The 14,392-nt window shown below is 35.2% G+C and overlaps 1 protein-coding gene across 1 annotated transcript; it reads left to right on the top strand.

Annotated features, from left to right (window-relative positions):
- The first annotated feature begins 383 nt into the window (after nucleotides 1–383).
- Nucleotides 384–13,463, top strand: LOC123526618 (potassium voltage-gated channel protein egl-36-like). The gene is made up of 3 exons (XM_045305864.2): nucleotides 384–755; nucleotides 10,040–10,180; nucleotides 12,231–13,463. The coding sequence occupies exons 1-3, from the start codon at nucleotides 384–386 to the stop codon at nucleotides 13,461–13,463; spliced, it is 1,746 nt and encodes a 581-aa protein (XP_045161799.2).
- Nucleotides 13,464–14,392: the final 929 nt, after the last annotated feature.

Raw genomic sequence — 14,392 nt, 5'->3', positions numbered from 1 at the left:
AATTGGATGATTCTAATCTTGATGATGCTAAGCAGGAGGCAATTATCGCAACCGCGCATGCTCTCGCCTCTGCCAATAAACAGTAGAAGGTGAATTCCAATATTCCTCCAGTGCACTCAACTGGACAATGTTGTCAAGAGATCGAACGAAGGAGAAAACAATATACCTGCCTTCTCTGCAACTAAATGTTGTTACTGAATTACAATAATTCTTTAGAAAAAATTCCTAATGTTATCTATTTTGATTAGAAGAACACCAGACGGAATAAGAAAAGAAAGAGAGATAGATATTCAAATAGTACAGAGTTGTTTGGTTTGAAAGAAGTAACAGTTACAATTGCTAACTAAACAAATATATAGAATCTGAAAAAATCGGAAATCAGTATGGAAAAGAAATTCTCTATGGGAAAACAAACTGGTACGGACAAAGAAATGATCAAGGTACAAGTTGTGAACGTTAGTGGAACACGTTTTGAAGTCTCTGAAAATACGTGGACAACTATCAAGAAAAATGTTCCTGAAAAGTATCAAGACAATTTACATCAGCTTGGTTCTGAGATATATGTTGAGAGACATCCATCAGCATTTCAGAGTATATTATATTTTGAGCAAGGTGGAGAGCTGCATCTTCCTAGTGATCTATGTCCGTCATCATTTAAGAAAGAGTTAGAGTTTTGGGGCGTGGATGAATATTGTCTTGCTAAGTGTTGTTTTGCTAAATATGCCGGATACTTCGACGACAACGAGGTTCTGAAGGTAAGTTCAAACATACATTATTAAATAAAAATGATTTCATCATCAGCATCGCAATCATCAAAATCATCATCAGCAGCAGCAGCAGAAGCAGCAGCATCAACAATTACCTCGACATCAGTTATCCCCTTTTATAAAGAAGGTGCAGAAAATTGAAAAAGTCGAGAAAAACTTTATTATTTTTTTCACAGTTCTGCTTATGCCGATGTATTTTTTCTTATTTTTGCCCACTTATTCTTATTGTGTGTTAGACATTCTTGTTGTTGTTAAAATCATTATTGTTATTCTCTATTTCGCTATTGTTATATTATATTGTTTGTTTGATATTCATTATCAGTGTTTTGTTATTCTTATTGTAAAAGTCGCGATAGTTACTCTCTGTTTTGTTTCGGTTATATTGTATGTTTGATATTCATTGTCAGTGTTTTGTTCTTCTTTCTGTAAAAGTCGCGATAGTTACTCTCTGTTTTGTTACTGTTATATTGTATGTTTGATATTCATTGTCAATGTTTTGTTCTTCTTTCTGTAAATGTCGTGATAGTTACTCTCTGTTTTGTTACTGTTATATTGTATGTTTGATATTCATTGTCAATATTTTGTTCTTCTTTCTATTGTATGTTTGATATTCATTGTCAATGTTTTGTTCTTCTTTCTGTAAATGTCGTGATAGTTACTCTCTGTTTTGTTACTGTTATGTTGTATGTTTGATATTCATTGTCAATGTTTTGTTGTTCTTTCTGTAAATGTCGTGATAGTTATTCTATATTTCGCTGCTGCAATTTTATTTATTATATGTCTTGTAACTGTTGTTATTTATATCATTCATCCTTTTTAGACTATGTCACAGAAAGATTAGTTACCATTATATATCTAGTTTCAATTTTGTAATATAATAAATTGTTGGGTTTGATACTGATCTTTTTCTTTCATATGTCTTAAAGAATGGCTTAGTGTCTTTATGATACTGCTAACGTTTTTATACAAATATACTGTAAATGATGAGAGACATAACGTTATATATTAAGACCCGTGTTATATTTTTACCATTTACTATAGAAACATGATTAAAACTTTATTTTAACAAATATTTGCGATAAATATGCTAAAAGGCGTTATCGCAGAAGGAGAAGAAGTATATCCCAAGTAAATCGGCAGATTATAGCACCAGAGCGCGCATGTCACGTACACAGACATGCACGAGCACACAAGCATGCAGCAAAACAGAAGGGATAACACATATTGTTTACTTGAATACCTTAAGCGCTATTTATACTATACTTACTTGCTTTCCGATTATTTTTATATAGTTATTTAAAACTAATGTGTTAGCAAAGACAATCATTTTTATTATAATGAAGTCATGCGTTCTTCTTCTTCTTGTCGTTCGCATCCACACTTTCAGACCAGTAGCCTCGATGAAACTTGTGGTTTGCCTAAGATCCTCAATGCCTCCATACAGTTTCTGGTGGATTGAGGTATCTATTGGCCAAGTCGCAGCTCGCTCCTGGTCGTGCCTTTTACATCTCTGATGTATATGCTCCGCAGTCTGATCTTCTTCACCACATGGACAAGTTGGCAATGATGTCAGTCTGTATTTCTTGTACATGTGAGCATTGAGCTTGTTGTGCCCTGAGCGGAGCCTGACCATTATAACTTGTTCAGACCGATCAAGGAGATGAAAAGCATCTTCCTCCATCCTTGGTCTCGTTAGTGCCTTGATGATGGTGACTTTCTCCTTGTAACTCACAGGTACTGTTGGTTGTTCTGACTGAGCTCCTAGCTTAGCCAGTTTGTCTGCCTCTTCATTGCCTGCAAGTCCACAATGGGCTGGAATCCACTGAAGTGCTACTTTGCAGGTTATACTCAGGCTCTGCATTCTCCTGGCTAGCTGCGGAGCTTTACTGTTGATCAGAGCTTCCATGACAGACAGTGCATCTGTGAAAAAAAACGACTGAGGAGCTTTCTTCTGCCGAGTCTTCAACCATTGAGACGGCCTTCATGAGTGCTTCAGTCTCTGCCTTATAATTGCTGCAGTGTTTTCCTGTGGCTGCATGTAGTGTTTCTCTCTTGCCAGATGGGTATTGAATGAAAACTCCTGCTCCTCCATCCTTGACGGCGCATGTGGCTGATCCGTCTGTATAGACATGAGTCCATAATTCCGGAGGATAGTCTTCATTGATCATAGCAAGTGTGAGGCTCTTCCGAATGCCTTCATCCTCTTGCTTCCCGCGGTCAAGACGAGGAACAGCAAGTCTCACAGTCACTGAGGGTAGATCATTCGCTAGTGGGTTTATGATGTCTTCACTACCTAAGGGAGTCGTTGGAATGCTCAGCTCAGTTTTGAACTCTCGGTTGAGTTTCTTTGCCTCATGTACGAAGCTGCTACGTTTGAGCCGATTCTTTGTATAGCCATCTAGCTTGGCTTTCATGGGATGGCCTTGAAAAGACCTGAACTTCTCTGCTTGAAGCAGAACCTTTGCATGTCTTCTGTCAGGCAGTTGAGCTATACTCTAAATGGGGTCTCACTGTTCCCTGATATACTGTCTTGAGTATTTGCTCATTTGCTCCCCACGTTGTTCCAGCAAGTTTGCGCATCATGGCAAGCTTTTTAGGTAAAAATAAAGTCATGCGTTTATATATAAATAAAGAGAAATAAACAAAACATCTCGGTAGACGTAGTTTGCTTTATTTTAAATTTTCTGTGGGTCTAATATGGACTCAAAATAACCATTTCCAGAGTAGCATATAGTATAGACTGTATTATTTTCATAATTGAAATGTGTTCCAAATTTTCAACTCTTTTCAATATTGAAACCACTGTCGTTTCTAAATGCTACGACCACATGATTTTTGAATGTCAGAAAAATAGATAATCGGTTATCGCCCTTGCTCATACATTTCAATCGGGAAAAGCAGACCCTGTTGAGTACACATTTATAATATATTTCAGTGTGTCTCATAATCCCAATTTTACAACTTTTTCGTATTATTTGTATATACAACAGTTTCATATCTAATTCTGCCATAGAAAAAAATTCAAAATGAAGACAGCGTTTGATGGTTTGTCCATTATGCGATCTTTATTTTCAGAGGGAATAAAGTAACAAGAGAAATAATCGAGAAAATATGTCTCTCTTTACAACATTTCTTCCCGTTTATCCTTTGGCAATTGTAAAAGAATTTGTGAGAAGCTTGATGCCTCGGTGTATTCAATATCCGTAAAACATCGTGTAATTCATAATAATTGTCTATTTATCTATTGTTCTAACAATCCACTAATTTGTGTGAACCTATTTCCTCATTCTTAATTATTGTTTGTGAATGGTTAAATGCGAGAAAACCACCACTCCTTAAGTCTCTTCAAGTATCCAGCAATACTTTTTGTTCCTTCTCTTGAAAAGGAACATTATGATTCGGTAAGTCACACTTGACTGAGCTACTTATATCGAAAGCTGTTGTCATTACAAGCTGGCCAATCAAACTCCGTGACCTTAGAAATATTGAGGCGACTCTCTGACTGAACGCGTTACGTGGATTACATATTACTAAACCCGAGGATGGTTGATTAATTGATTCTTTTATTTCCTCCATTCTTGAAAAACATAACATATGTACAAACAGATAGACATATATCAACAAATTTACATGTAAACAACTGAATATTATCGTTACCTTCAAATACATGGTTAACATGTGAAAACAAACCCTATTGCGACCCTCTAATTATGCGCAATAAATTCACGCATCGAATCGTAATGGATTGACCGGGTCAATGTCTTATTGCCGCATTTACTCACAGATTTAATTTGTTGTTGGATTTAACAATTTGTGTTAAATAACTAGCGTAAATACTTACTTGACATTTTTAGTAGTATAAAACAGACATTGCAACCAAAATTTTACAAGATGATCATTATATATTTATATAGATGTGCCCTAGAAGGAACTTTTGCTATGCTTTAACTTGTGTACATAACAAATCATTTAGCTATACTTCCTATCATACTCGTAAAATATAAACTTAAGAGGATATTTGTTAATAATCTTATGTATTATATAACTGTTGCTACTTTTTTTTTTTAGATAAGTTAGCGTTTAAGTTTGAATGTAATTTTCTCAGTTCATCTTTGAATTAATAACTGGCTCATTATATTAGTTACATAAATTTTGACTTATGTATCGGAGAAAACATAATATGGTAATAAATGAGCCGTACCATGGGAAAACCAACATTGTGGCTTTGCGACCAGCATGGATCCAGACCAGCCTGCGCATCCGCGCAGTCTGATAAGGATCCATGCTGTTCGCTTTTAAAGCCTACTGCAATTAGAGAAACCGTTGGCGAACAGCATGGATCCTGACCAGACTGCGCGGATGTGCAGGCTGGTCTGGATCCATGCTGGTCGCAAAGCCACTATGTTGGTCTTCCCATGGCACGGCTCAAATATAATAAGATGAACGATTGGAAGCATAGCCGCAGCTAAGTACATAAACAGTACACTTTGTTATATCGAGTCTGTTCACGAGAGTTTAAGAAATGTGTAAAACCCTCATGCCTCCCAGGATTAATTGTTGACAAAGTGAAATTATGTTATACATTTAATGATCACTATGACCCCAAATGACCAGGAAATATAACAATATTTAGACCACCACACGGCATTTGAAAGCTGTTGTGAGAATAAGAAAGTATTCTGAAGCATAGACTGCAGTCAAACAGAATAGTTCATTAGATGTAGTGAAATTTCCAACACCCCTCAGGCCCATTAGCATCGGTTAAAGCGGAATTGTAAAATATATTGAATGAACTTCATGATCTCAGTCAAGATTTATCATTAATATTTAACCTTTACTAAAACGAGTATGACTTTACAAATGTTTACAAGTACTAAAAGTTTATAAATATATCAAAGACAATGAAATCAAAGTTGAAATTCTAAACCTGTTACATGTTTGCTAAAAATTAACCCGGGGCTGAAGGGCACATTTCCAATACCGTTCATGAACAGGTTCAATCTAACAGACATTTTCATTTTCACCTATGGAGTTTCTACTATTTTATCAAATAGGTCATGTAAACATACAAAACGAACTAACTGAAATCAATTATTATATCAGCTTTTCATTGATTTAAACTATTGCACATCTGCCAACTTGCTCCCAATTGTTCGACTATTAGAAAGCTATTTGGTACAGGCTTTTGATACAACAATCTTTCCAGTATTTATCTTTAACCCTAATTTTGCTGAACACGATTGATTCTGCCTTTGCGACCAGTGTAGATCATGATCAGCCTGCACATCCGTGCAGTCTGATCATGATCTGCACTGTTCGCCATTCAGTCAGTATAATTTTGGTAAGCACCCCTTTTAACAGTTAGTGGTACTGTCCAAATGGAAAGATGGACAAGTTCATAATAGAAATGTAGCAGGGTAAGGGTTAACTGTAGAAAAAACAAGGGCAAATACCTTGCAGGAAAATCCACGTTTCAAGAGCGCAGCACCTTTAAACCGAAACGCCATAACAGTGTGTGAATGTATGAGTATATGAGTTACATATACAGAAACATATAAATAAAATAAAATAAAGTGGAAAACCACAGGTCGCCAAACACGACTCGCAGGCTCAGTTTGATTGAGCCAGTGGAAATGCAAGCTACCGTCCGCGCCCTCTAACCCTGGGCAGAATTAAACATTTACACATAAGTTATAAGTACCAGAACATAATTTAGAGAAATCCGCAAATGTTTTCATACGGCGGAGCACTTGGAACCTTCAATTGTGAACATAGTTCAATTCCATGAAAAGCGGCGTATGGTTCCCAGATGAAATAATGGCTTTGCCCTAAACGAGAAAACAATGGGCAGAACTAAAAACTAAAAAAAAAGTGGAATTTAGAGAGGGGGTCTGGTTATAAACAAAGTAAAATGAATAGACATGTGACAAAGAAACACACAGAAAGACAGTGGGGCATCGCTTTGAAACGGTCTGTTGTACAACATCACTGGCCTTTGGTTCTAGTATATTTTCATCAGCTTCACCCGTTTCTATGACTTGACAGATTTTCTGGCATTCTTATCACATTTTAAGAAAATTAGAAAGCATGGCGATTTGTCGGTAATATATATTAAATAATTGATTTATTTACTTTTACACATGTAAATATCGAAATGTGTTCTACAAAAGAGCAAGTTATGATAACATTAGGTTGCACTTAGATGGAATTAAACGAGATCGGTTACGTAGGATCAGTATTTCAAAATATGACATTTGTGCCACTGAAAACATAAATAAAATACAATAAACACAACAGTACAGTGCAAAACAATTATTTGCCATTAAACATCAAGTCACAAATGCAAACAAGTTTTTATTTTATGCAAATAGTGTTAATGGTATTAAATATTTAATTCTGCATGGTTACTTGAATGCAATCCATTAGGCTTTAGTCTGAGCAAGACTTACTGTTCTGAATACTTCAAACACGATCAGAGGTATCTTCCTCGGTTCGTATGCAAAAAGCCATATCATATTTGAATCTTTGTAGAAGCGGCAGGTAACAAAACAAGACCTCACCACTGCCGCCATGAAATATTAACTTTGAATATACTGTGATCATAAAGGATAAACGCACTGACAGTGTGACCTGAAGTGTCAGTTCTTTTTGAATTGTTTTATCGTTACATATTTTACAAGAGATGATAACTCTTAATTTCCCAGTGATTTAAGTTATCAGATATTGTTTTTCATTCTTGAAACATTCACAAAGTATGCCTTAAAGGTTTAGATTGAGTAGGTTTTTGAAGAAGTCTCAACCTGTAATTTCTGTCGTATACTGTCATACAACTGATGAAAATGTATTTATTAATATCTCTGATATTCATGATATCATCACATTTCGTGACATGTACCTTACCCCACCCAGCAATTAGCTCGTTATAACGTCTTGTTAATCTATCACATTGCACCATAATATAATTTTGTATGAAGCCTTTTAAGGTTACTTGGCCTGATTGAATGAGTGTATCAAAACTGAACCTATGAAACTGCGGAATCATCTTTGTTAAGGTAGTTCTGTCCGTTCAGATCTTGACAAACCTTTCTTTTTTCTACATTGTATTTTTTTCAAAACTTCACAATATACTCAGAAAATTAGGTAAAATAAGAATTTCTTGAAGATTGATTTGAAAAAATCAGACCCTACACACATTTTCACAATAATAATCAATGGGAAAATCAACATTATGATGACATTTTCGCCTTTTCTACAGTCTTTTCTACAATTACTATTTTAAGAAACTTCTCATGATTATAAACTATTGTATGATCTATAATATGGTGAAATAAAATTAATAGGTACGCGTGCTTGTTTATTAAACATCTGACCATGATTACAGAGGTTCGCAAATTTCGCAAACATTATTTGAGACATTAATTTGTCAAGCTTTTTAATATCATATTTTATCTCTAGAAATATTATTACGTTGCCATTCCGTAATTTTACTCAGGTTGCCATTATATCATAAAAGGATTTTCGTTCATGTACGCCGAGTTCAGGCTTTATTCTACGTTTTCCGGATAACCGATGTAACTTCACTTCCGGTTTATCAAACGTGCAAAACTACCTTAACTAAGGTTTAAGTATGGTGCAATTTTTATTAGAAGGCAGTGTCAATTTTCCTAAAGCTGAAAGACTTAATGTGTTAGGTTAAATTATAACCACAATTACGAAGTTGGTAATAATTTCTTATCTGATCAATCGGAATAATTGATACAATTATTGTTCAGCTAATGAAAAGGCTAGCAATGTCCCTAAATCATTATAACATTTTATTGTTCCTTCTCATGAGAAGGAACACTTATGGTGAACATGTCACACTTGACTGAGCAGGTAATGAATACAAGGGTATCATCAAAGGCATCCGAATTCCAGTAGGCGCCGCCATTTTGTACTCATGCATATTCATTAGATATAGCCTCTTTGCCAATGTGTTTTTAGGCATCTTTAAGTCAATCTTTAGTGAAATACAACTACGTAATAAACACACCTACAAAAAACAATAATTTAGTTTAAACTATCTAACTCCTAAATCTTACATGTCATATTATAGAATCGAGATTAACTAAATGAATATTCATCATCTTAAAATAGACTCCCGCCCAAAAATATCGTCTACTATTATTCTTCTCGGTTGCATTCTTTGCTGCTTGCAGAGATTCTTTTTACGATTTTATTTCATACCAACTTTATTATTTTGACATTTTAAGTATAACCATCAAAACATACTGTACTAATAAAGTTATTCGAGATTTTTTACTTGTCTGTGAATGCTACTGCACGATACGTACCATCAACGGATAACAACATTTCAATTACTTCCCTTGTTTTTATCTAGAACTGTATAATGCATTTCTTCACTTTACTGAGCTATAAATATTTCGAACTTTGTAATTTCATGCCTTTTGATTAATTGTTTTCTAATTTTTAAGTTGTGAACTTTTTGTACGCACTTTTTTCAAATCCATCAGTTTGTTGGTGCCGACTTACTATAGTATATAAAAGCCCCTTTTCTGCTGGTTTAGTGGTTCTGGAGCTGTATCCATTCATGCAATGCAATTACTGGCATATGGCAGATCTTTTCTTCCATTGTATTGCTAATTAAATCAGGGAAACATACGACTAAATTCTGATCTGTGCCACTAGCACAGCTGTCGACATTGATTCCCGAAATTTTGACAGAGATATGGTATTTATTATTGTCCGGTAGGATCGCTCATCCAAAGGTATTTGTTTTTTTAAGTTACATAAATGTTTGTGTGAAATAACTTTAAGTATTCTTATAATGAATAGATAAGAATGCACGTAAACTAGCAAAACATATAGTTCATAATTATTTTATTAAAGATCCCTTAAAAGGATATTTAATATGCGCTAGAAGGAACATTTTGGTAAGCTAAATCTTGTTAATGTAATAATCAAACGTGGTGGAAATAGTCGCCTGATTTATCATACACCAACAGTTGCACAGAGAATATACATTTATAATTCTAGCTTGTGATCATAATGTTCAATAATGCAAGCAATAAACATACCGAGTTTCATCATGCAATAAACATACCGAGTTTCATCAAGCAATAAACATACCGAGTTTCATCAAGCAATAAACATACCGAGTTTCATCAAGCAATAAACATACCGAGTTTCATCATGCAATAAACATACCGAGTTTCATCATGCAATATTACGTAAACGAATACTCTTTATTTTCCTATATTCTGTTTTTCCAGATTCTGGAATCCGACGAAAACAAAGCACGTGCGAACAAGCTTCATTTAATGAAAATAAGTGCGGGGGCACACGGTTGGCGTCGTATACAAGGGCGAATGTGGCTCATCTTGAACGAGCCATTCCACTCAAAGGCGGCTAAGGTAATATATATGAGCAACTCACTACTTCTCACTACTAGAACATAACGGAGAATAGTGTTGCTTTTTGTATGGGCTTCAAATATCATTGAGACAATTTAGACCATAATGTCACTTTACAGGCTAATATGACAGAAAAAGAGCCTATGTGCCCCTCTGGATTTTTAACAGGGGTTGTAATCAGGGTGGAATCATCGACCTACCGTTAACAAGCTGAATGGCTTATTGTTGTTATAACATCCGGGTCTTTAGGATCACGATGTCCGTTCAGTTTATATATATAACTGAATTCCGTTCAATAAAAGGTATATTAGATCCAAGTTTCATATCTAAAACATGTACAATTACTTCATATAGTTTATGTAAACACAAAATTAACAGGTGCATGTGTATTAACAGTGCTATGCACACTATATACATGTATAGGTAAATACAGTATAATTGTGTACTACCACTAAAACAATGGCTGTTTTGTAACAATCAACTGTTACTGCATGACATTTAATCATGAATGTAGTTCTATATACAAACTTAATTTATATATTTAGTAAAGTTAAATACATCGAATGAGGATTTTGAAGTAAATATCTAAAGATTGATTATTTTAGTGAATAGTGAAAGATAGTCATTGGATATCTTCAAACAGTAAGCCATCATTTTTCTCAGAGTTCAGAGAAGAGATTTGACTTGTTTTACAGTGCGTATTTGCAATATTTCTTGTTGTTCCAATACAATTCTTGAATCTTTCATGTAATTTAAAAAAATAATAATCAATAACTGCAATTATATATTAAACATTACATGTACTCTTAAATGAAGTCTGTATTGTCCCACCATAGACAATTGGTCACATTGGACCCGAGTATAGCAGAACCTTTTCCCCTCTATACACAGATCGGAAATTGGAAAAAATATAATTCATTTGTAGAAGCGAGTACATAAACGGTCTAATGTTACCGCAGAACTTTTTTTATTCATATTGATCGGTTAATTTACGTTAAAAAATACTGGAAAGGTCTGGAGAAATAAAACTTCAGACTGTTAAATGCTGGGCAATAATACACAATTCTGATATAAAATGCATAGTATAGCTAATATCGAGAAATATCCAAATCGAGTCAGGCCGGTATTTGCAGCTTTTATTATGTGAAATGTTGACTGAAAAACATCTGAGACGCTTTACTCAGTTTAACACATTGGTTTTGCTATTTATATGGATGCTATACATATGATCGGGTCTCCGTGGCCGTGTGGTTAAGATCGTTGCCTTCAAATCACTTGTCCTTCATTGCTTAGGGTTCAAAACCTTGCTTGGGTTGTTGTATTCTCTTATGTGAGGATGCTATTCAGCTACATGTTGCTTACGGAAGGACGGTGATTCTATCCATACCTAACTTGTTGTCGCAACGTGCGCGTGGACGCCATGGACGTCACACAATTCTTTCCATTACAACATTAAGAAAACATTCCACGTCCGATATGAAAGCGTTCCACGTCAATATGGAAAAATATTGCACGATCGCGGTCCATTGAAACTCAATGGAAAATAATTTTAGGTATGTAATAATAATAGATACAGTATGGTAGCGTTATATCTTGGTCTGTCCTTGAAGGCGACGTGTTCCATTATTTCTTATCAACTTTTCAATCTTATTTGACATAATATTTAATAACTTATTCATAGCATTTGAAACAAATAGAGCCTAAACAAAACTAAACTAAGCCAGTATGATTGTTAAATTAAAGGATGTGACGGGGAGAGGGGCATGCAATACCGAAGTGAGTATAAAGTTATCATAAATCAAATGATTTCAATTTGCCGTTGATATTTGTACGCCAGTTATCTTGTTTGCCCTGGGCCTTAAACCAATATAACAACACTTAGACAAAAACAAGGCCCATATAAAATCATTCAATAAATATTGTTGTGGAATAAACATACTTAACTCTCAAATATTGATAAAATAACTAATGAAACAAAAGGCACGTACTATTGTTAAATACTTTTAATGATCGATTTGTATAATTGTTGCTTTTATTTTTTTCAATTCAGGTTTACTTCGTGTACAGCGCTATTTTGATAACTGTATCACTGTTTGCTTTGATTGCTGGGACTCATCATGCCTTTCAAAGACCGCTGAACATGAAGGAATGGAAAATATACTTTGGTGACGAATGGCACAAATACAAACACCATTTTGTCAGTGAAGTCGAACCAGAACCAGAAGTGACTTCTGAGCCGGAAGTTAGTTCAGAACCGGAATCTACTACTGAACCGGAGCCGACTTCTGAAGCAGAATCAACTTCTGAGCCGGAATCAACTTCCGAGCCGGAATCATCTTCTGAACCGGAATCAACTTCTGAGCCGGAATCAACTTCCGAGCCGGAATCATCTTCTGAACCGGAATCAACTTCTGAGCCGGAATCATCATCTGAGCCGGAATCAACTTCTGAGCCGGAATCAACATCTGAGCCGGAATCATCATCTGAGCCGGAAGCGACTTCAGAACCTGAATCAAATTCCGAGCCGGAATCAACATCGGAACCAGAAATGATATCAGAGGCAGAGGGTGAAGAGGAAGCATGGGCAATCCCGGAAAACGCTTTTGCAAGATACCTTTTTCTTGACATATTGGAATTTATTTGTATAGCTTTATTTTCTGTAGACCTTGTTATTAGGTTTATATTTTGTCCTTATCGATACCAGCTGCTATTCTCCTTTCTTAATTGGATTGATATATTTGCTTTAGTTGTTATGTACTTGAAATACACAATCGAAACTATTTTTCCCAAGGAGAAATATGAAGCCTCGGTTCTAGATATCTTACACTGTCTTCAGATTGTTCGAATCTTCAGACTTTTCCGGCTTGTTAAGAATTTCATCGGTTTTCGCGTCCTGCTATATGCTTTCAAAGCCAGTTTTAAGGAGCTTTTGTTAATGTCGCTGTTTCTATTTGTTGCGATGTTGGTTTTCTCAACATTCGCGTTTTTCTCTGGAGACGACAACTTCCCGAACATTCCTGATTCATTTTGGTGGGCTGTTGTTACTATGACGACAGTAGGTTATGGCGATGTAGTTCCTAAAACAACATTGTCGAAAACGATTGGCGTGTTTTGCGCAATATGTGGTGTTTGTTTAATAGCGGTAATAATACCAATTTTCGTGAACAACTTCATGCTATTTTATACATATTCAAAGGTCTGGGGAAAGAAAGCAGAAAAACAACATGGAAGTAAATCAGTCAAAATCACGCAAGTACTAGCAGTTGATGATTTGGAAAAATAACTCGGATTACAAATGTAACAACGAGTTTTATCACTGTTATAACAAACATACATATTATTCAGTCATCTTTATTTTAGGCCAACGCTACCAGATTTTATCAATTTTTTCAAACCTAGAAATAAACTTCCTTCAGTCAGTAAAAAACATTTGCGAATTAGAAAGTGGAATATGAGCACCAAGGACGAGGAATATTTCAAGGAGGCCGTCTCAATATAATTTAACGAAAACATGTCTTTAACGGTTATAAGGTTTGGCTTATTATGCCACCACTTCGCGTTGGGGTGGTATGGATACGGCTTTGTTTGTTCGTCTGTCCGCCAGAAAAAATGTGTTACACATATCTCCAAAGGTATTGGAACAACCGTTATGAAATTTTACAGGAATATTATTCAACATTATAAGTTGCGCTTATTAATTTACGTTTTAAGCACGTACAACTAAGCACAAAATGCTCCAATTGAATACCGTGTTCGTCGTCCGTCGTCATTTGACACTGGCAATTTCACCGTTTGCACCCTAGAGGTTACAATTTTGACACTGTCATAATAGAAAATAGTTAGAATTTTTGTGTTGACAAATCTCGACAGAGGCTCAAGCACTAGGTTATTACGTCAAATCATAGAAAACATTGTTTATACTCAGATGCCATTATTTCTACTGGATTTATTTGAGATCTTATCAGAATGTTTGTCTTTATTAAAAGTTAGAACAAGTTTAAAACTGGGTTATCTTAGATATAAAGCAAGGTCACCAGGTCAAATCATAGAAAAACGTTGTAAACGCTTGTAAGGTCATATTGTCTATCTGATCCATACATACATTGACCGGAATATCTGCCTATATAACGAAACTAGGTCATGTTTGAAACCCTGTAATCTGGGTAAAAAACTAGGTCACTAGCTTGAATCATTTAAACATTCTAACATTAT

Source organism: Mercenaria mercenaria, chromosome 14, assembly GCF_021730395.1.
Source record: "Mercenaria mercenaria strain notata chromosome 14, MADL_Memer_1, whole genome shotgun sequence".
Taxonomy (NCBI): domain Eukaryota; kingdom Metazoa; phylum Mollusca; class Bivalvia; order Venerida; family Veneridae; genus Mercenaria; species Mercenaria mercenaria.
Note: the sequence above shows the minus strand (reverse complement) of the source record. Positions and strands in the feature narration are given on the sequence as shown.

Bases quoted from the DNA above. Each gene is read 5' to 3' on its own strand.
- LOC123526618 (XM_045305864.2), top strand. From the start codon at position 384: ATGGAAAAGAAATTCTCTATGGGAAAACAAACTGGTACGGACAAAGAA. The intron at 756-10,039 runs GTAAGTTCAAAC...CTGTTTTTCCAG, and splicing joins ACGACAACGAGGTTCTGAAG to ATTCTGGAATCCGACGAAAA. The intron at 10,181-12,230 runs GTAATATATATG...TTTTCAATTCAG, and splicing joins TCCACTCAAAGGCGGCTAAG to GTTTACTTCGTGTACAGCGC.